A 20,749-nucleotide genomic window follows, 5' to 3' on the forward strand; every position below is an offset into this window, starting at 1 on the left:
TGCGCTCCGTTCAGTCATCTGTTGAAAGGCGACTCCTCCTCTCAGACACAGCTATTAATGCTCCTGACCAAACACAGCACAACAACAACAAACATGGCCAGATATTAGAGACCAACTAATCCAAATGTGTGTCTGAATACTTCAGGAGGGCCAATGACAGCTCCTTAGTCGCTCAAAGACACATAGCGAGTGAGAAGCTCCGGCACTCAGAGAATTACCTAATATCAGGGAGAGAGCCAGCAGGACTTTGGCATCGACTCAGCAGGAGAGCGGATGCCAGAAACACCGTGACAATCGAGCAGAGGAGCCTGAACTCTGCTGACAAATGGAGACTGATAGCTTCCTCTGTGTCCTGGGAGGGTGACAAGATATTCAGAGACTGGAAATGGAGGCTAATGACTTTGAGGATTCAGTTTTAACATTTCAAATGGGCTCTGACCTCTAGATCCAATCGGTTTTGTTTAGCTGATGCTTATAAATGGGCATCTGCAGCTGGATGAGGACGCTTTCAGAAAGACTCCAGAGGAACCAGAAAGTGACAATTTAACCTTTTGTCTGACTCTTAATGGGTCACTTTTAAAAGTAAATTTTTGTGCAAAAGTCCAAGAAAATAGCCACAAAGTGACTCAACCAGCAGATATGGTGTATTTTTATTCCTTTTTTTCTTACCGGTAAATGTCACTGAATCAAACAGAATGTTACCTCATAGTTTTTTGCATATTCGGTTTATTATATTAAAATCAACCAATCTTACTATGAAGATTCCATCATGATTGTACTGAATAGATCACACCATCGATAGCTGCAAAAATAATTAATTTTAAAAGACGTTATCTCTTGAATCAGCCACATATCACATCCAACAAAGCAGCACTACAAAGCTAAATCTCAGGTAATTTGTTTAAAAGCAGAGATGTAGCTTTGAAATTGGATTCTTTTGAACATCAGATACAAAAAAACTCATTACAATGCATTCACCGAGCACAAAAAGATAGAAAAACAGCATATTTTTTAATATTATAGATATGTTGAAAACCAGATACTTGGGGCTTACTGAGTGAATATTTTGTTGTTTTGAAGGACTACAAGCCAAAAAATGTCCATCTAACACTTCTGTCCCACACAATTTATAGTAAGTTGTTCATTGAACCTAAAAATATGAGAAACATATCAAAATTTGCAGTTTTTAAAAAAGAAATTAATGCAAAGTGTTACAAATGTGTGCCTACTAAAGAGGTAGGTTACTGGCAAATGTATCTGACTAAATGTGGGTCAGCGGTGCATGAAAGCGTGAAATCCCCACATTCAGTCACACATATCTCCCAACCATTAAAAAAAAAAAAAAAAAACCCTGCCGTATCAGCTCTTTCTCCCTGACCCACAAATCTATTTTTTGTTTTATTGCCATGTCATGGTGAGAGGGTATTTCCAGGTTTCCGATTTTGCTCTTAATTACATTGCCCTGTCAGGGACGTGGAATTTATCGCTGCACCAAAACACATAAAGACAAATCAACCAAATGCGCCTGACAGGCCAATTACCAGAGAGGTTTGGAGAAGTCAGATTCGATGGAAACGCACGCTGGAGGATGATGAAGCGAAAATTTGCCCTGAAATCAGCCGGAGTGATCTGGAGCTCAGTGTTTGATTAGCCTTTCACCTCTGGACTGACTTCAGTTCATCTACAAAATGAAGTGCAGAATTTGCAGTAAATGTGCTTCCCAGAGGTCACATTTATTCTAAAGTATAACTCTGTAATTGAATGAATGAGAGAAGAGGTTGATGAACTGAGGCAAATTCTAAAACTTCAAAGCACCATAGTAATGCTATTTTGGCAGCAGAACAACTCCGTAAGACCCAAAAAATCAATGATTCAAATGTGAGAATCATGAAATTATATGGGTTTTAAGTCATTTAAGACATGGTTCAAGTTATTTGGGACAGTTGTTTAGTCATTCTGGACAAGTTTTAGTTAATTTTTGACAAATTTTGAGTCATTTTAAACATCTTTTGAGACTTTTTTTTAAATACAATTCTTAGTATTTGGGACATGCTTCAAGTTAATTTGGATTTTTTTTTTTTTAGTAATTTTAGACGTGATATACTGCTGGGTTGATAAGACATGTGCATTCTTGTTGAGTCTTGTTGAATGAATTCATTAAGGCACAGGAGACATGTAATACCTCTAAAAATCTGATAATTACGGAAATGCATGACTAGTGTTGTTCTTCCTGCAATTTTGACCTTATTTTCTTAGTTTTATCATCCAAACTATCAGTTGTAGTGCATCACTGGCAGCCTACATGCTGCAGCTATTATTAGATCTCAGTCAAATAAAAACAATGAGACTCAAGATTTAAGATGCTTTTTTTTTTTTACAGACAGCAAGTAATCAGTTAAAAAAAAAAAAGAAAAAAGACTCGCCTGTTCCAGGTGACTGTTCCCGACACTCGCTGCATCTCCCCCAGCGCTGCCAGGAGCAGAGACGATTTCCCACAACCCACCTGGCCCACGATCATTGTCAGCTTACCTGAGATTTAAAGAAGGAGACACAACAGCAATATGAGTGAACAAGTAAATACTTAGATGGAGAAAACCGCACACCTCACTGCATGATGCTCACCGAATGGAATCTTGATGTCCACATTAGAGAGTGTTGGTGGGCCATCAGTCCAGGTGAAATAACCGCAAGTTATCTGAAAATGTGAAGCAGGTTCAGGCAGCAGACGTGTCAAATAAAGATCAGCTTCACTCTTTTAGCAAATAAACAGTAACCATGTTATTCTAGAAGGATGCAGAATCTCTGTGAGGCAATAAAAGGTGGCATATCATGCAGGAGAAGAAGGATATCTGGTGACATGCATTTCAGGAGTGAAATAACCAAGCAAGCGAATAACTGCACGGCACAGGGCAGGATTTTATACATCTACAGCACATGATATTAAGATCTCATGGAATAGTGCAACTCATGAGCCAGTCAGTGCAAATTTACTGTAGAGAGCATAAAATAGATTCATCATTCAAAGCCCAGTCAAAATCTGATCAGTGGCATCCAAAATATTGCGAATGACGTTCAGATGATGATGACACCGCAGGCCAAGTAGTTCAACTTTGAAAATGCTGTTGAAGAGCGGTCAAAAAAGGAGAAAGAGTCCCTTCATCTGGATGCAGCAGGAAGGAAACTCACAGCCCACTGATGATGAATAATATATTGTAATTTTTGCATAAATATAGACACAGCACAAGCGGCATCTGGAACTGCTTCAGATCATACAGAGTGACAACAATACGGCCAAAACATTTGCACCAGAAGTGGTGAGACAGTGACAAAACCTGGAGCAAAGCAGCATAAGGCCAGTACGTGATATTTATATCGACTGCACAGCGACAGAAGGTAAAATGTTGTTAAATTTAAAGGCCTTAAGTTGCTGCACCACTGCTTAAATTCTGAGGAATGCCACATCTATTTTTTTTTTACTGATTCCTGCATGTCTTTTAGTGCTCTCTGCAGGACCATATATCAGTCTCTCACCTTGATACAGGTGTTTTGGTCCACATCCTGAGGGGCTCCGTCGCCTTTGTGGTCCCCCTGCGAGCTGTAGTTGTTCCAGTCGTCCCTCGGGGGGCGCTTCCGGTTCACCACCTTCAGGGGCTTCGAGGAGGAGGAGGAGGAGGAGGTCGAAGGGAAACATTTAGAGGATGATTTAAGGGGGATTGTATAATGTTTGGCATGAAGGACAAAGGGAACAGAGGGACGGTCAGGTGGAGGAAGACAACAACATTCAAAGCTAAATGAGGCAGCCGGGATGCACCAGCGAGGGGCGTTACTGCAAAACAGATGTCGTCCAGCTTCGTTTCTGTAATCAGACCAACCAAAGGTGCACCTACTTACCACGGCCTGGTACCTATTTTGGTTGTGATTGCTGGAGCCGGAGGTCAACATTGCTCTGGGCTCCTGTTCGTCTCCGATCTCATCGCTTGAGAAAAACTCGCTGAGCTTCTGAACGCTGCGGATTAAACAGAGAAAAGAAAGTACAACTGGTAAATCAAGCCACTGACAATGAAAACTAAAATTAATTCTTAGAATCCAGCTGCTATTAAACATACTTAATGATCCCTTGTGGTTTATTCAGTCTTTAAATTAACCCTCTGAAGCCCAAAACTCAGCAGAGGATTTGGCAGGCAAATTATCTTAAATAAATCTGCAAAATTAGACCTTTTTATCAGAGCTAGAAACTGTAAAATCAAATAGAGTTGTCGGATTCTCAGCTTTTCAACGTTCATTGAGGTACTCATTTGTAATGTGTGGTTACATTGGGAAAATTAACCAAATCTAAGCTCAAACTGTGGCAAATTGTCAAAAATCACATTATTCTATGAGTTATATATTTAAATATTCACCAAAAAACGACCACTTTGCACCAGATCTTGTTAAAAATAAATAAATGAATAAAAACTCTGTGCTCCTCCACATAACTCAGAAGCTACGATAGACTCAACAACCACCTGTAAAAATTCAAGGACTACTCAGTTGAACTGCAGGCTGTGTAGCAGCATGAGAACAGATAAGAGACGTATAAAAAACAAATAAGAGAGACTGGGAGCAAAAAAAAGCATACTTGCAATATTAAATAAATGCAGCACAGCTCCAAAAGGCTAAATAGAAAAAAGTCTAGTTTGTAGGTTGAAATAAGATAAACAGCAATCTGTCTTTCCAGTATTTATTTAAATCAAGTTTTGTTTTTCTTCTTTTTTTGATTTATGGCATTATTTCTTTGCATTACTGTATAAAATAAATTTCTGAGTTGCCTTTACTTCTAGCCATGGTTGAGCTCTTTCCATAGAGATACAGGACTTCATATCGTAGTGAAAAATGAGCTCATAGTGAGAAAAATGTAGCAGGAGCAAAAACAACAACAAACAAACAAACAAACAAAAACATCCATACTGTGATTGGGGTTCTGAGGTTAAATCTTTAAATTAGCCCACTTTCATTCACCGCATGCTACTTTTTTCTGCCACATCTTTCATTCACTGATTCCGATTAGATTAGGAAATCAATGAAACATGGTTCATCAGCGACGAGTTTTATCGATTTTCTTCCTCTGTCTGTCACACACATTCACATATCTCTACATCACTGGATCAAATCATTTTTCTTTTATTTCCATTCCTAAATGAGTTTAAATGCTTCTCTCTGCTGATACCCGTCATCGAAATCCAATTACCTGATCTGAAACTGATCTCAACTGGCACTAATTTCTTCCATTTTATTCATTTATGTATCCCATATGGCATACATGAGAGATGCACAGCACCATGCTCTAATAAACCCTGTGTGTTACATCAACTAGACACTGTTAATAAGAGAAATCTCACATTGAACAGGTGATTATGTGTTGATAATGAAAAATTTTCAGCGCAAAAAACTCTAAAAATTAGATGCAGTGCAGCATATTTAACATTAGTGACTTTGCTTGTTTCTGCTGCTGCCATCAAATCCTCTTTGAAGAAACATTTTCTCATGTTAAGCGGAGATAAGCTCAAGTGTTGAGTCCACATTGGAAGCTTTTTTCTCTCCCTCGTCACTGATAAAGTGTGTCAGATCACACCGTCCCAAAATAGGCATCTCTGAGGATCACAGGCAGCATCCTCGTTCATCATAATTAAAATAAGGTGCTGCAGAGCTGCTTACACCACAGTAATGCTGGGAGATGTGAAGAAAATGTGCAATTTATAAGGCAATTCTATAGCAATGTAATGCACCTATTACAGTACATGACAGACCTTATTTCCAAGAGGTCCAGGACTGAGATGATGGGATTTAAAGTTAAGTGCCCTTATTATGTGAAAAGAAGAAAGGCTGTGCTTCACTGACTGCAGGAGATATCCTTAGAGGACCGTTTCAGAGTGAGAGTAAATTCATTCATATTTGATTTTACTAACGGCCAGAGGGCACAGCTGATGTTTTTTGTAAGACGTAAACAACCACTTCAGGTAAGAAACCATAGAGAAAAATGCGTCTTCTTCTACATACTGTCATCCTCCAGTGCTTTATTTTTGCTAATCATTGTGTTTGTTTTCTACCTAAAGTGTACCACTGAGGCACATTTCCTCCACAGACAAAAGCATGATGAAAGGGTTGCAATTTGCATCCTAGCTGCCCTTCAAAGACCAACAAAAAAGACATGCCTGCATCAATTTAACCACTCGATACAGTGAGTTAGAATAAAGAAGGACAACAGCGTTGGGGAATTGATTTATGCTCCATCAGTAGCTGAGGGAGACAAATCTGCAGCTCTAAAGCGAGCTAACCACAGCTGATTTTGTGGTTGTGATTGTTTAGCTAATCGACCAAGTAAGTGGGTGAAACATGTTTTGTGTCAGAAATCAGCTCACAAAGAAAAAGCAAGAAGAGATGACCTTTGTTACATGAACAAAAGATGATCCAGGGAAAAGGTCAACATCTAATCATGTTGTGTTTCAGTTTAATTCTCCTTCCGTTTTCAGCCACTTCCTCACCAATAAACACTCAGCTACAAAACAAACAAACCCGTTCCCCAGCTTGTCTTTAGGTTATGAATCTGTTTATGCAATAATTTGTGAAAGAATCCGTGTTAAAGTGATGGATCTTGACTGTCTAAATTTGGTTTGGTTTCTCACCTAACTAGAGCCTTGACGGTGGAGCGAACCACGCTGGACAGCAGGAAGAGAGGCGTCACCAGGATGTGAAAGAGGGACAGAGAGGCAAAGGCCACAGCTGGGGACAGATCAGCGTCTTCGGAAATGTGGACGTGAACCACAAATGTCTGCGGGATCAGAGGGGGGACAGAACAGCTGAGGTTAGTCTCAAAAGCAGGAATATTGAACCGTAGGAATGCAGACAAACTCCTGACGAGAATTTCAGGATTAAATCAAATCGAAGATGAATCATCGGTCTACATTTATCCTTCAAAGTTGTCCCGCCTCTTGATATCTGTCTGACTTTTTCTGATTTGTCTCCACTCCAGTCTGCAGCAATGAAGGACTTCTATAAATACAGACAGGATTTAGTGAGGAGCTGTCATAGAGTCCTCCACTGTGTCACTGGACATCTTACAGTCAGACTGACTGGCTCTGTCTCTGCTCCGTCCTTCAGACAGAGGACGAGACAACAGGATGCACTCTGGTCAGCAGCTATCAGAAGTACAGCTGGCCGTCTTCTGTCTGATCATGCAGAGCCCGTTTCTTTTATTTAGCTGTAATGCATTATTGAATGAATTACTACCCCATGAGTATGTGTGCCCTTTTGAAATCATAACAGCACCTTAAAAGGCATTGATTAAAAGTTTACATACCCTTACTGAATGAAAAGGTGGGGTGGCTATTTCAACACAGTAAGGACGTACTTGAACAAAAATGAGCTCCAGGATTAAATTTACAGAAGAAAAAAGCTGTTACTGCCTGATTACAACATGCCAAACAACACCTACTGCACACAAGCCTCACAATTTCTGGAACAAAATCACTTGGAGTGACAAAACAAAAATGAATCTTTACAGCCAACAAGACCTCGGATGAGAAATAAACCATCCCTACTGTGAAACATAGACACGGATTTTGGATGTTTTTGGGTGGTGTGAACCACAGCAGCACAGGGTGTTTAATCAGAATTAATAGCAAGATGATTGCAGCATGTTTCAGAAATATGAAGGGATAATTTGCATTCATTAGCGGGTACGTTGTGCGTGGGACACACTTAAGACTCGCCAACATCACAATGATCCAAAACACAGAAGCAAGTGGACTCTGTAGTAGATACCACAGAGAAAAGTGAAGGTTCTGGAGTGACCGACACACTCTTCTGATCCCAATATCACAGAGTCACTTTGGATAGAACACCAACGTGCAATTAATGCAAGATGACTCAAGAATCTACAGGACCTGGAGGCTTTTTGCCAAGAAAAAAGTGTAGCTTTACCATCTGAGAGCGTAAATGGATGCAAGTAAGTACATTTACTCGAGAACAAATATAAATTTGAAGTATTTTACTGGAGAGCTTCAATTTTATGCTACTTTATAATTCCCATGTCAGCAGCAAACTTTCTACTCCACTACATTTTTCTAGCAGCTTTAGTTAAAGTTAAGATGAGGATTTTATGCAATGAATAATAGAACAAGCTTTTAAAATACAACACACTGCTAAAGGCCAAACTAGTGGTTTTCAACCTTGTTGGCTTCTAGCTTCTTTCAAAGAGCAGTGTGGAGTCAGGGTCACATTTCTGATGACTGACTGGTGAGCAGCTACAACAAACAGAGATTTTTCCCTCTGAACGTCTCACATGGTTTCATTTCAATAAATGTATCAGGAAAAATGAAAGATTTAAGAAAAGATCCAAAAGCCTAAAACAGATTTGTGTATCAGAACTCTGTTTTTTCTTCTTTCCTCTCACATTATTCATCTGAAGAGGCCTGAGGTTTATCTGCTGTGAGTGCATATAAAATGGTATATTTTACTATCTAAAGTAAGAGCTACAACAGTAACATGCTGCTGACACACAGATCTTTATATATCTTTATCTAGTGATAAGTACAAATAGAAGGACTGAACCAGTAAGTTTACTTTAAATTTTCTTGATCATACTTCTGCACTGTAACTTAAGTGAGATTACTCCTAATGTGTTGGTGTTTTAAGTAAAAGATTTGAATATTTCTTCCACTGCTGGTCATTGATTACAAAAGGAGAAACACTAAGGATATACATAAATTTAGCTATTCATTCTTTTCTTCATTGTTATGTTTGTTTAATGATTGTACAATTCTGTGATGCCTTTTAGTTTAACATGAGTCTCATTTGGAACAAAATAAACATGTTTTACTTGATAATTTATGTTTTCTTTACAGATTGGGACACATTTTACCACTCATGAGCAGATCTACAGACACAGTTAATTTAGGCACAATGAATATTTAACTTTAAAGTGAATAAATGGAAGAACTCACCGTCAACACAGCTGCGATGGGAATAGCTGCATTCATGAAAACTGAAAGCAGAGCAGAAAAAAACAGGAGGATGTAAAGGCTTTTCTCGGATTAACCAGATAAAATAAACAAAATGAGCTTTTCTGTTGCGTTTCTAACATCTCTCTGGTTTCACACTCAAAAATACTAGCGTGTAGTTTTGGCCTAAAGAGCTTCAAGCACATACAAAGTAATCACAACATCCTGTGTTTGAATCTTGTGAGGACATTTCCTGCTAATCTTCTCTTTTCATGCTCATCTTTTTCTGTCCTCCTCCATTGAAAATAAAGAAGTAAATTCCAAAAATGTGTGCAACATTATCTAAAAATGACATGGCTCCAGTTCTGCACTAATGGTGAATAAATACTGGTTTTTATGACTGTGGTTAAAATTATTTTCTGCCATTCCTCTCATAAAACTGTCAATGAGGAAATTACGACTCCTCACTCCTCCTAAATTTGCAATTATTCACTTTATGTTCTTCTTTTATTTTAGGGCTGAGTGTTGAAAACGATGAGGAGGACAGACTGTGAAATAAATCTGTGTGGAGGGACCCCACTGTGCTCTGGGGTCTTAGATAAACGAGTGGAGGCGTAATAATAATCTTGATAGTAATGGCTAAAACGAATCATAAACGTTGCCTGAAATTGCAAGAGAAATGGAAATACATCATAGTGATGCAACACGAAGCCTCGCTGTGAACTGTAATTTTCACATTACATCATAAAGGCCAAATATAACGAGTGTAAAGGGACCAGAGTGTTATACTGGATATGGACGTGTACAGAGCGAAGGCCTGCAAGCTGGTGAGCTCCTTTCCCCGGGTTTCTTCCACGCTGTCGCAGAAAATGTGCTCCCAGGCGTACAGCTTCAGCAGCTTGATGCCCCGCAGCAGCTCATTGGTCTTCTTTAGTCGCTCACTGGAGTATTCCTGGAATCAAAGACGCAGAATGAACAGGGTCGACACAGGACTGATCACCTCTCATGGTGACACAAACATGTAAGACATCAGAGCAGAGGACTGAAGAAAAACAGCATCGTTACTTGTGTGTGGTCGTATTGCAGGCGACTTTGTGGCAGATGGAGACAAAAAAAATTGGCTTATTTCATGTGATTACAGCTAAAATGTCTCACTTGGATAAATTAAAGCCTCATTCTCCGAGGAGATCATGAGTGTTACATTCAAGAGTCCGGTTAAAAACTAAATTGAATTTTTGAAGGGGACGACAGGCCAAGATGAAAAGTCAGGAGTTCACTCAATTGCATGATATAATTGAATCTACTAGAAAATTCAATCCGAGCCACGAATGTCTATCTTATACTGCAGGAAAAAAGAGAGAGAAGATAACTAGAGTAAGTAGGATTTATTCTCTGGAGATTAAAAAAGCCTGTGCAAACTTTCACAGCAATCTATCCATTAAAGCTGGAGTAAGCAATATTTTTCACAACGCGCAGCATCTGAAAATTGACGCTTGGTGGGCATGGACTTGAGTAGCCGGTGTTGAACTTCTGCTGACGTTCTTCTCCAACTATCCTGCCTGTCCCTGATTGGACAAACGCATCCACTCAGCGGCTGTTTGCTCCTGGATTTCAAGCCGGATCAACATGGCGGCTCGGTCGCAAACTTTCTCGTTTATTACAAAAACAGTTCAGCGAAAAAGTGTTTCTGAAAGCATTTGAGGTGAGAAATATTCTGTGTAGCAGCTGAAGCTATCCTCGTTTTAGTTCACTCACGGCTAGTTTAGACGCTTGACGACAGTTTCATGATACGTCGGACCTCGGCACGCTACACTGAATTTGCATAAACGAGAAATTGAGTCTACTTTATGCAAATGAGCTGTGGTCCGCTCCGGGGAGATGCACTGGATCGCAGCTCGCACCGCAACCAGACCAGCATGCAACACGGTGTGCTTCACATAGACAATGAAGGGGATGCGGGAAATTGCCGGATCTAGTGAACACGTACCTTTAGAAAATCTAGCCAGTGAGAAGAGATTTTAACCAATCAAAGGCCACAAAGAGAATAATACATAGTGACAGCCATCCACAGTCACTAGCATGGCTAAATATAGATGAAACAAACACACAGTGATCATCAGTCATGGTGCAGTGAGCGAGATGATGAGTGGGGTTTAAATCCCAGGTAAAGACAGACATAAGTTTTGGCTGTCTTTTTCTATATAGTCATTGTTTTCATGTTTGAAGTGCATGTGTGTGTGTAGGGAGGGGCATAAACAGAAAGGGCTGCATATAAAGCCTATTGTAGCTTTAATTCTTGTCATATTTCAGTATGGAGGGCAGACGATGCCATCCACAGTCACTACACTGCTAAAAATAAATGAAAACAATCATAAACGGTGATCATCACTGTTATACTCAAGCGTCTAGTTAAAAAGTAAATCGAATTATTGAAGGGATGAAAGGACAAGATGAAAAGTCAGGGTATCTGCCGAATTGCATGATATAATTACATCTAATGGAAATTCACTGAGTCATAAGCATCTATCTTATACTGCAGATAAAATAAAGGTCACAGCAATACCAGACTGAGCAAAATTTATTGTCCAGAAATGCTTGAGCAAAATTTCACAGCATTTCATCCATTAAAGCTGAAATAGGTCACATTTTTTTTGGCATCACTGGATGAAGAATCTATGCTAACCTCACAGCACGTTGTAATTGAAGCAGTATGAAAGGAAAGCAGACTTCTGCACCTCCCTTTGGCTCAGTTTTAGAAAATATAACCAGTGAGAGGAGATTGTAGCCAGTTGAGGTCCATGAAGTGAGGAGGATGTGGTGCTGCAGCAAGTTAGTGAGTGGGGCTTAAATTCCAGGTAAGACAGAAATAAACTGTGGCTTTCTTTATCTATATAGCCAGTTTTTTCCATGTGATTGTGTGTAGGGAGGAGCTTAAAACAGAAAGTGCTGTGTAGTTTTTAACGTCTGCCCACTACAGCTTTAATTCTTCCAGTATTCCAGTGTGAAGAACAGACTGTGACCATCCACACTCACTAGCATGGCTAAATATAGATAAAACAGAATAGAAACAAAACAAAAACACAAATGACAACACCTACCAGAGTGCTCTTTTGTGTCTGGGACAATTTTGTGGCCACAAAGTATTGCACAGGTGCTAACACAGCGATGACGGTCGCTCCAATCAAGGCACTGATTCCCAAGAGGTAGTAGAGCAGGATCACTCCCACAATAATCTGAAATACACAAAAAATCACAGAACAGACCTTGTGGTGAGACAGTGGAGGAATGCACAATTTCCAAGAGTTCCCTTTCACTTCCGCAACAGTCCTCAGTGACCTTATAAAAGCCATATTAATGCGCTGCACAGCTTCGTAAAAAAGCAGCGACCTTGAGCCTAATGAGGGAAGCAACATACAGGCGAGGAGACGTCATACAAGCCGAGAGTCCTTCATGCTTAATATGATATCACTCCTGAACAAACAAATGTGAACAAATGGTTGCATTCATTTGCAGTCTTACAAAGGAAGGAACAAGCAGCACCTTTTTACAAGGCTAAAGATTTCAAATACATTTTATTCAACAGTGGTCAGTCAGGTTGAGGCTGGAGCTTTATTTCCATCCTCCAGCACTCAAATTCATCTTTCATGACACCATTTATGAGCGGTGAATCCATCTGTCCTTGCCTGTTCTGCAGCCCCTGCCCTTGGCATCACATTGGTCCACGGCAGATTCAGAAATCTCCAGGAGACAGAAAACTAGATTGAGATGGATGTCACATTTCACACCCACACCGCCACCTTCATCTGCCACCAGATAGTGTGAGTAAAACAACAGAACAGTGTGATGGGTTATTTTCTCTCTCTGTTTGTACGATAGCTGCCTCTGAAGGTGTCGTTAATGAGTAAACACAGCATTTGTCAAGGTAATGTACATTTGTGGAGTCGCCAACCCGTCGACACGTTTTCTCTCTGCTGCTCGCAACAATCACACCTGATTGAACGGTGAGTTGCTGTTACAAGACCGCTTTACAATGGCAGTGTTTCTCTGAGCATTTCAAGAGCTGCTGACCACTGGGGAGGAATAATTTACCTGCTGTTGGAGCTACAAAAAGACTCACCAGAACGACTGCAGATTATGTATGAGGACATGTGACAAATTTTAAGGTAATACGTCCAGCATTTATTCTTATATTTCAGTCCATCCCAAAATAATAAAGCAAAGGGACTATTTTTTAAGTCTCTTGAGCCAATAGCACGGCAAAAAACAGGATAGAGGGACAAATCCTGTAATAGATAAATACTGATATGAGCTTTAGAGTCAATAAGTGATCAGACAATAGAGATAAGAGAAAAGAAGAACCACAGGTTTTTCTTACAAAGGCTAAACTAGCACGCAGCTACATTCTGTTGAGGCTTTGATTCATTACAAAAGCTTGTCACAGAACATATTTTAGCTCTCCATGGCAGGAGAAGCAAAAAAGTAATGAACAGCATTCTATTTAGGTAAGCTGGGTTCCTGTTATTAGGCATGCTGTTCACCGGAATGGAGCCATTGATTACGAACCTGCCAAACAATATGTGAAACTGGATGCCCTACTGATGTCAGAAATGAAGACGGATCACATCCCTGGCCACATATTGCAAATTATACCGACACTAAATCACAAAAGCATGAATATAAAAGACATTACACTGGTCATAGGAGAAAAAACACTGGTGTAAATGACCAATTCTGTTTTTTTAGGAGTAGGGAAATCTGACATATTGACTAATATTGTGGGTATATACAGCTGAGACCAAAAAATTGTCATTTGCCTGTAAAGATCTTGTATATCAAGGCAGTGGGGTCTCCAATGACTCCTGTAACTCTGAATCCTTGAAACCCACAAGACAGCAATGCTAATATTACTCTAAGTGTCCATTGTACTTAGAAGCTTCTGGTTGTATCTTTAACCCTCCTCTTGACGGAATCAGTGTAGCTCAACTAAATTTGTTGACTTGGTTCTTCGACACAGTCCACAGATTCTTGACGGTGTTTAAGTGAGGACTTTGTGAGATAAACCTAAAACCTTAATTCTAGCCTGACTGTATTGTTGTTTATTGTTGCTCTTACTGTATGCTGTAACATGGGAAATTTCCCCTGACATGGAGAGTAAGAAAGATTACCTTATCTTATCTTATTTAGTCATTTCTTTACCACTTTTGATGTGTGTTTTGGGTCACTGTCTTGTTGGAACACCGAAATACATTTTGGACTCAACCTTCTGGCTGATTATTTTAGATTTTCCTGAAGAATGTAGAGGCAAACCTTATTCTTCCATTTGCTTTCTGTAAGAAAGTTTTCACTGATACTTATATATTCATAACAGGCCGATATCGCCTGATAATATCATCCTACCAACATGTCAGTCAGGCTCCACTTTGCAGCTGTAGTTTAAGAGTCTTGATATTGGCGGAACATGAACCGCTACATAGTTGCTTTTTCTACAAGTCCTCATACTAAACACACAATATGCCAAGAGAGTGGAGATAAAGTACTGAGCTGGTTATTGAAAGATGTTGGACGCGGAAACAAAGGCTGCAAATCTTCCTAAAGTGTCAGGGCAGCCACTCACTTGCAAATCTTGAGGATCTTGTGATAACTAGAAAGTTCAACAGAAATGAAAAGCCACAGAAAATCGATTAAAAATCTGAGATCACTGGCGAACTTCAAAAGCTCAGTGACACGTCCCCTCAGAGCAGGAGGCAGTAAAGTTCGAGCACAATGGATCTATTCACAGTCTGGGGCAGATAGGTGAGTACAGCCAGTGAATACTAATGCTGAGCTACCAGCAGGCTTACGGTGGCAGCAGAAGATGTAGCACGGCCTGTTTCTGAATAGCTGAAGCTTTCTTTTATTCCTAAATATAGCAGGAGGTTGTCTGTTGTGTGGGCACAAACTGAGCACCTAGAAGCAGACACAGAGACAGGCAGGGTTGGCAAACTAAGGTGAACGTTAATGGAGCTCACTGTGGATGAACAACAAAAGGAGCTGCAGGGTTCTGGGAGGCAAAAATCCAATACAAGGCCAACAAATGATAATTCAACAGAAGAAAATTAACCACAGGAGTACAAAAAGAGAAACCAAAGCTCAGGGAACAACACTGAGACACAAAGAGGCAAAAATGAAGGCAGGAGAGCAAATGCACTAACAATGTGCTGAGGGAGGAACACGAGATAACTGGGAAAAGGTGGAAAAAATCAGGAATGACAGGAGCAGAAAGAAACAAGACAGAGATGGAAACTAAAACCAGCTGAGGCACACAAGAGAAGCAACAACAAAACAGACTAGAAGCACAAAGAAGAAACAGAAGAAAAAGACGAGACATGACAGGGACCACAACAGCTTTCACATCTTTGCTGAGTTTATATCACTCCCTTCACTGTCTATTAGTGAACTCAAAGCACTTTTTCATTTAGAGTTTGATGTTTTAGTCACGCAAAATGTTTTGGAGCTGCATCAATTAGTGGAGAATGGTTGCTTGTGTTTCTACTTTTAAACTGTCTGCAGAAATGACACAAATGAAAACACAACAAGATTACCAGGAAGTCAGTCCACCAGGACATCCAAAGCTTGTACTATTTGGTTGATTTTGTGCCAACAAACATTACTGAGGTTGTGTTGTCAGGCCTCAAGACTCGTCTCTGTCATCATTTCTTTTGCCATTTCAAAATGATTATTTATTTTGAGCCTTTTCATGTAGAGGTAGACACGTCTTTGGGACAGTGCTCCCTGCTATAAAGAGATAAGAGCAGTTTTTCTCTCCAAACATAATACGAGGTGCAAAGGCTTAAATAAGCCAAAATAAATAACGTTCAAAACAGAAATGTGTAATTGTACTTCAGTAAACATCACTGGGCCTGCTAGTGTCTGCAAGAATTCAAATAAAATGCTTCAAAATATAAAAACAGACTGAAATGTTAGAGATCTTTATACCACCAAACAATTGCCTTAAATAAGGTCTATGATATATAAAAGTGTGTTTATTTCTCTAAATCATGTGAAGCTTCATTTTTACAGAACATATTGTGATCAGTCTGTTATCAAAACTCTTCTAAATTCTCACATATTCTCAGTCAGCTTTGCTTTCTGTTTTTCTTAAGGTTATTTCTGGTTCTGGATTGTTGGTCCCAGGGACACGGAGTGCATTTTGGTGAGTAACACTAAATTTAAACATAACTTCTGTTTGCCTTTAGGAAGGACTCGGCTGTCTTCTGCTTGTCAATAAAACATATCCTGCACAGTCATCTCTGCTGCCAACCTTCTGCTAACACTGACATCTGCTCTTTCCAGAGAATGAAGGAAAGCCACACAGCAGGATGAAAGTCTCGCTACATATGAATGGAAGCATCCCTCTGTTGCTCTGCAGCACAGAGTTCAAGAAACAAAGACAAACATCAACAGAAAGATGATGGTGAAACATCGATATCTTGCAGTTCTGCTCTCAGTGGATGGACTATAACGGTTTGGACATGAACCAAGCAGAGCAGACAAACATGATTCTCACCTGTACTGGCATGGCCCACAGGTTGGGACAGAGGAAGAAAAACCACATGAGCTGGTTGGTGTCTATGGCGACCAGGTTGCAGATCTGGGCAACGGTTAACTCGCCCATCGACATGTTGGAGGTGCACAGACGCATGATCTTGTTGTAGATTTTTGTCTGGGGAAAAAAAATCAAATACAACAAAGTCTTTCACACACCAAAATCAATAGATGAAATAATCATTAATTTCTTCAGACTGATCAAGATGAACAACAGTTTAAACAGAGAGATGCTTCCTTTGGAGGAGTGATTTAAACTTTTGACCAACATTCAGTGTCAATGAACCACCGTCCTCAGATTTGCTTCTTCTCTGAAAATCTCAAGAAGTTTTTCCAAACATTTGTCTTCTAAATCTCCAAACCACCTGATGGATTTGAAATTCATGTTGTCTTATAAAAAAATGCAAAAATTACACAATTTTATTTAATCAGCCAGAGACAGTAAAAACATAAAAACACAGTTTGAACTCTGATATTTTACCAAAATCATTTTATTTCTTTAGTTAATTAATTCAATTTTTCTAGTAATTTTGAAGGAGTTATTTAAAAATAGCCAAAAATGAATCATTTGTTCAATCCAGAGTTTGTAAAATAAATAAATAAAAATAAAAATGGATGCTTCTTGTTACAGCTGAGGTGCTATAAGTGACTTAATTGTGACAAACAGTCATGCAACAGAAATACTGGGATGTTGTGGCTGAACTGGGCTGAACTGCAGGCTGTGTACACAGGACAGAAACAAAGTCAAATACGTACATTATGCAGAGTCAACATACTTTCCAGTTTTAATAACACCTGTGGACAACTGAAGAAAATGATCTACATGCTGATTTCAGTTTTTTTTTTACATTTTTTCTAAAAGAAATAATTAAATAAATCAAACTTCTTAAATGATTTATGGCATTTAATCATAATGCACAGAAGGCTTGTTCTCATTTTAGCCATGGTTGAGCTGTTTCCATAGAGGGGCAGGACTTTATTTTGCAGTAAAAATGAGGTCACAGTGAGTAAAAATGTAACTGGAGCAACAAACCTCAGTAATTGCTTGGAGTTCAGAAGGTTAAACACAGGTTAGACTACTCTCAGATTCAGAAAACATTAGTCTGATCATATAGTTAGTCAGATATTGATGTTGTCCAAATGTGTGAATAATAAATACATTTGTAAATGATTTGTCAATAACTCACACATAGCTTTTTGTGTGATTTGGAAGTTTTACCTGTATGGCGCCCCGCAGGTTGATGCCTGTTTCAATGGCCACGTAATAGGAAGCCTGGAGGAAAGTCCTCTGCAGGAGCAGGGCGAAGAAGAGCAGCACAGCCAACACATACGCATTCTCCAGAAACTCCTTGGAGGAAATGAAATAGATACCGAGCAGCCTCATCTGGAATTGCAGGGAGATGGGAGAAGCAGAGATATCGACTGACTCATAATTTTTAGGCAGGAAGGTCACACAGATTGACCTCTTTGGGATTGGATTTGACTTGAAGAGTGTCGGTCAATAACGAATTCCTACTAAAACTGCTCCTGCATATTGCTTCAAACCTCCGTTTAAAATGTATTGTTGCCATTTCAGTTAATCTGAAATGGAGTGCAGCCTCCAGACACACAGCCGATATGTGGGTGGGAGCTGGAAACCCAAGAAAAATGAGGTTCATTTACAGCAGACGGACACGGTTTCTCCCTCAAAGATTAATTAATTCTGCAGCATGGGGGGTAGATGGTTTTCCCAGGAGGGATCACATTATTGATTAAAAATGCGCCTCAACGCTGCTGTGAGTCCTTCTCTCTAAACCAAAACACGTTTCAGAGTCTCTCATTGCCTCACATCTTGCAAAGTGCCCTATTATTTAGTCTTCTCTCCACACTGACACACATTTTTACCACTCTCATATTCACTTTCCACTGCATCGCTTGGATGTGGCTTCCAAACAAATAACTGAGGAGTTATTCTTACAGATGGATGCATGAGTGACCATCTGCCCTGCGTGGAATCTAAGAAACTGAGATAGCTCCAGCAGCATAAAGTCTCATAAATATTTCAGGAGGCTTAAATTAGTGCACTGTCGGGCAGGTGTACAGAGAGAGAGCATCATAAATGTCTCACCAAACCGTGACCTTTGAGAGGCAATAGGAAGTCATGAGGTGAATCTGTCTTGTCTTGTCTGAAGCTGTTTCTCCACCATGGTTTGAATTCTTAGAAATCACAATAAAAACGTGACCTGAAGGGTTTTTTTCTGCACTTTTGAACAAATCTTGAGATCTTTTTCAAACATTAAAAAGACCCTTTGGATACATTTCTGCAAAGCAAAGTCGTCCCTCACCGGCTGCTGGATGGTGCGATTGTCTTTGCTGATGTGGTGGACGATGCCAGAGATGCACAGAGGACCGGCGAAGCCCAGCAGGTCGGCCAAAAAGCGGAATGTGATGCTGAGGATAAGAGGTCTGCCGAATGCTTTTCTCAATGCCTGCCAGATCCACTTTGGACCCTGGGGCGCTGTGCCCTGAGGCCTCTGAATGGAGATAAAAAGGAAAAAAGAAGAGAAGGTGGAAAATATGAGCATGCTGAGTGAATACACTGAATGTCATTTATTTGATAGAGATAATCTGCAGAGGCTGATTAACAATTATGACCTCTTTTAAAGGATTTGGGTTGTTCAAAATCTAAATTACAAACATTAATCACCAGCTATCAGAGGCACATTGTTCCATTAGTGTAACAAAGATAGCTCTTGGTGAAGAGAGGTCTTTTTAGTGAGACTACAGTGCCAGTTCTCTGAGGAGTAAAACTGGCAGCACGACAAAAGGAATAGAAACTAGGTTAGACAATGAAGGGCTGCTAGCAGAGCAAGTAGAGGAAATAACTGCATGAATACAAAAGCTGAATCAACACTTGAGAACTGATGCAGAAACCAGTGAAATGAGGTCAGATTCAGGGCGCCCATCCCCCCCACTGCTGCTGCTGCTGCTGGGATGTGGTGATTAACTTCAAGTTTTCACAGTGGACCTCTTCCACTCATACGTATACATATATAAAGCTGGAAACCAGTGGATTAAGCAGCAGGTTAAAAACTGTCTACAGTTATTTCAGTGACATTTGAAGACATTAAATCATCACCTCAAACCCAACAACGTGTTTGAAAGGCATGTTAGCATTATTTAAAAAATGCCAAAATTATACGAAATTTATTGTAGCTATCAAATTGTTAAATTTCATTAAAGTCACTTGGGTCAATATACAATTGAATATCATTCTATTCTCATTTAAAATATTGCCAAAAATAAGTCTTTTACACAACCCTAATTTTGTCAAATCCAAAAAATTCTACACTCCTCAACACAACTGAGAAGTCATTAGTCTTGAAACTGCAACCGAGACTCGTGTAACAAAAATTCAGGGACTGTTCAGTTGAACTGCAGGCAGTGTTTACAGTGAACAGATAGGAGACAAGTGTGGAAAGTTAAAAATGTAAGTGGTAGAATATCTAGAGTCTGTATATCTGTGTTTTGATCCAATATCAGTAACACTCGTACTGAATTTGAAAAAAAAAAAATTATACATGTTGACTAAAGTTTTCCATCTTAATTTCAATAAACAAATACTCACATGTATTCATTTAATACAGTTTTGATGATTTGTCACATTCTAACATCATTATGAAGTTTTTTCTGCCTTGCTGTTTCCATAGAGGTGCAGAACTTTACATTGCAGTGAAAAATGAACCCACAGTGAGTAAAAATGTGACAACAGCTGTAGATATTGGTGTGACTTGAGATATTATATCTGAATGTAGTAAAAAAATCAAAAACATAAATCTGTCAAAATTGCATTTTTTTTATTCTAATGCATATCGAGGGTTATTTTTTCGAAAGCATCCTTGGGTAGATTATTTTTTTCTTTTTTATATGATTTATGACACTGTAACATCATAAAACTGCACAGAAGACATTTATGGGTTCTATCTACTTATAGTCAATAGTAATGTGTTTTCAAAGAGGTGCAGGATTTTATATTACAGTGAAAAATGAGCCCACAGTCTGAGCAACAACCATTCATAAATTACTTAGAGTTCAGAGGGTTAAATAGATTTCCAAGATAGACGAAAGAACTACCAATATATATATATATATATATATATATATATATATATGTATATATATTCATTAATAATGTCTATAATGTCACA

At 39.3% G+C, this 20,749-nt stretch overlaps 1 protein-coding gene across 4 annotated transcripts in view; it reads right to left on the reverse strand.

Moving 5' to 3' along the window:
- abcc8 (ATP-binding cassette, sub-family C (CFTR/MRP), member 8) overlaps window positions 1-20,749 on the reverse strand; it is an 84,142-nt gene that overhangs the window by 40,674 nt on the left and 22,719 nt on the right. For 3 of the 4 annotated variants that reach the window (XM_051952805.1, XM_051952808.1, XM_051952807.1), the window contains exons 7-17: window positions 18,887-19,075; window positions 17,782-17,946; window positions 16,525-16,680; window positions 12,077-12,211; window positions 9,768-9,930; window positions 8,982-9,022; window positions 6,663-6,808; window positions 3,892-4,006; window positions 3,532-3,651; window positions 2,623-2,695; window positions 2,424-2,529 (exon numbers count right to left, since the gene is read on the reverse strand). In XM_051952805.1, the coding sequence (XP_051808765.1) occupies window positions 2,424-2,529; window positions 2,623-2,695; window positions 3,532-3,651; window positions 3,892-4,006; window positions 6,663-6,808; window positions 8,982-9,022; window positions 9,768-9,930; window positions 12,077-12,211; window positions 16,525-16,680; window positions 17,782-17,946; window positions 18,887-19,075 (1,409 nt within the window). Of the gene's footprint in view, window positions 1-2,423; window positions 2,530-2,622; window positions 2,696-3,531; window positions 3,703-3,891; window positions 4,007-6,662; window positions 6,809-8,981; window positions 9,023-9,767; window positions 9,931-12,076; window positions 12,212-16,524; window positions 16,681-17,781; window positions 17,947-18,886; window positions 19,076-20,749 lie in introns of all 4 variants that reach the window. The other variant, XM_051952806.1, reaches the window with a different exon arrangement.

Source organism: Acanthochromis polyacanthus, chromosome 8 (assembly GCF_021347895.1).
Source record: "Acanthochromis polyacanthus isolate Apoly-LR-REF ecotype Palm Island chromosome 8, KAUST_Apoly_ChrSc, whole genome shotgun sequence".
Lineage (NCBI taxonomy): Eukaryota > Metazoa > Chordata > Actinopteri > Pomacentridae > Acanthochromis > Acanthochromis polyacanthus.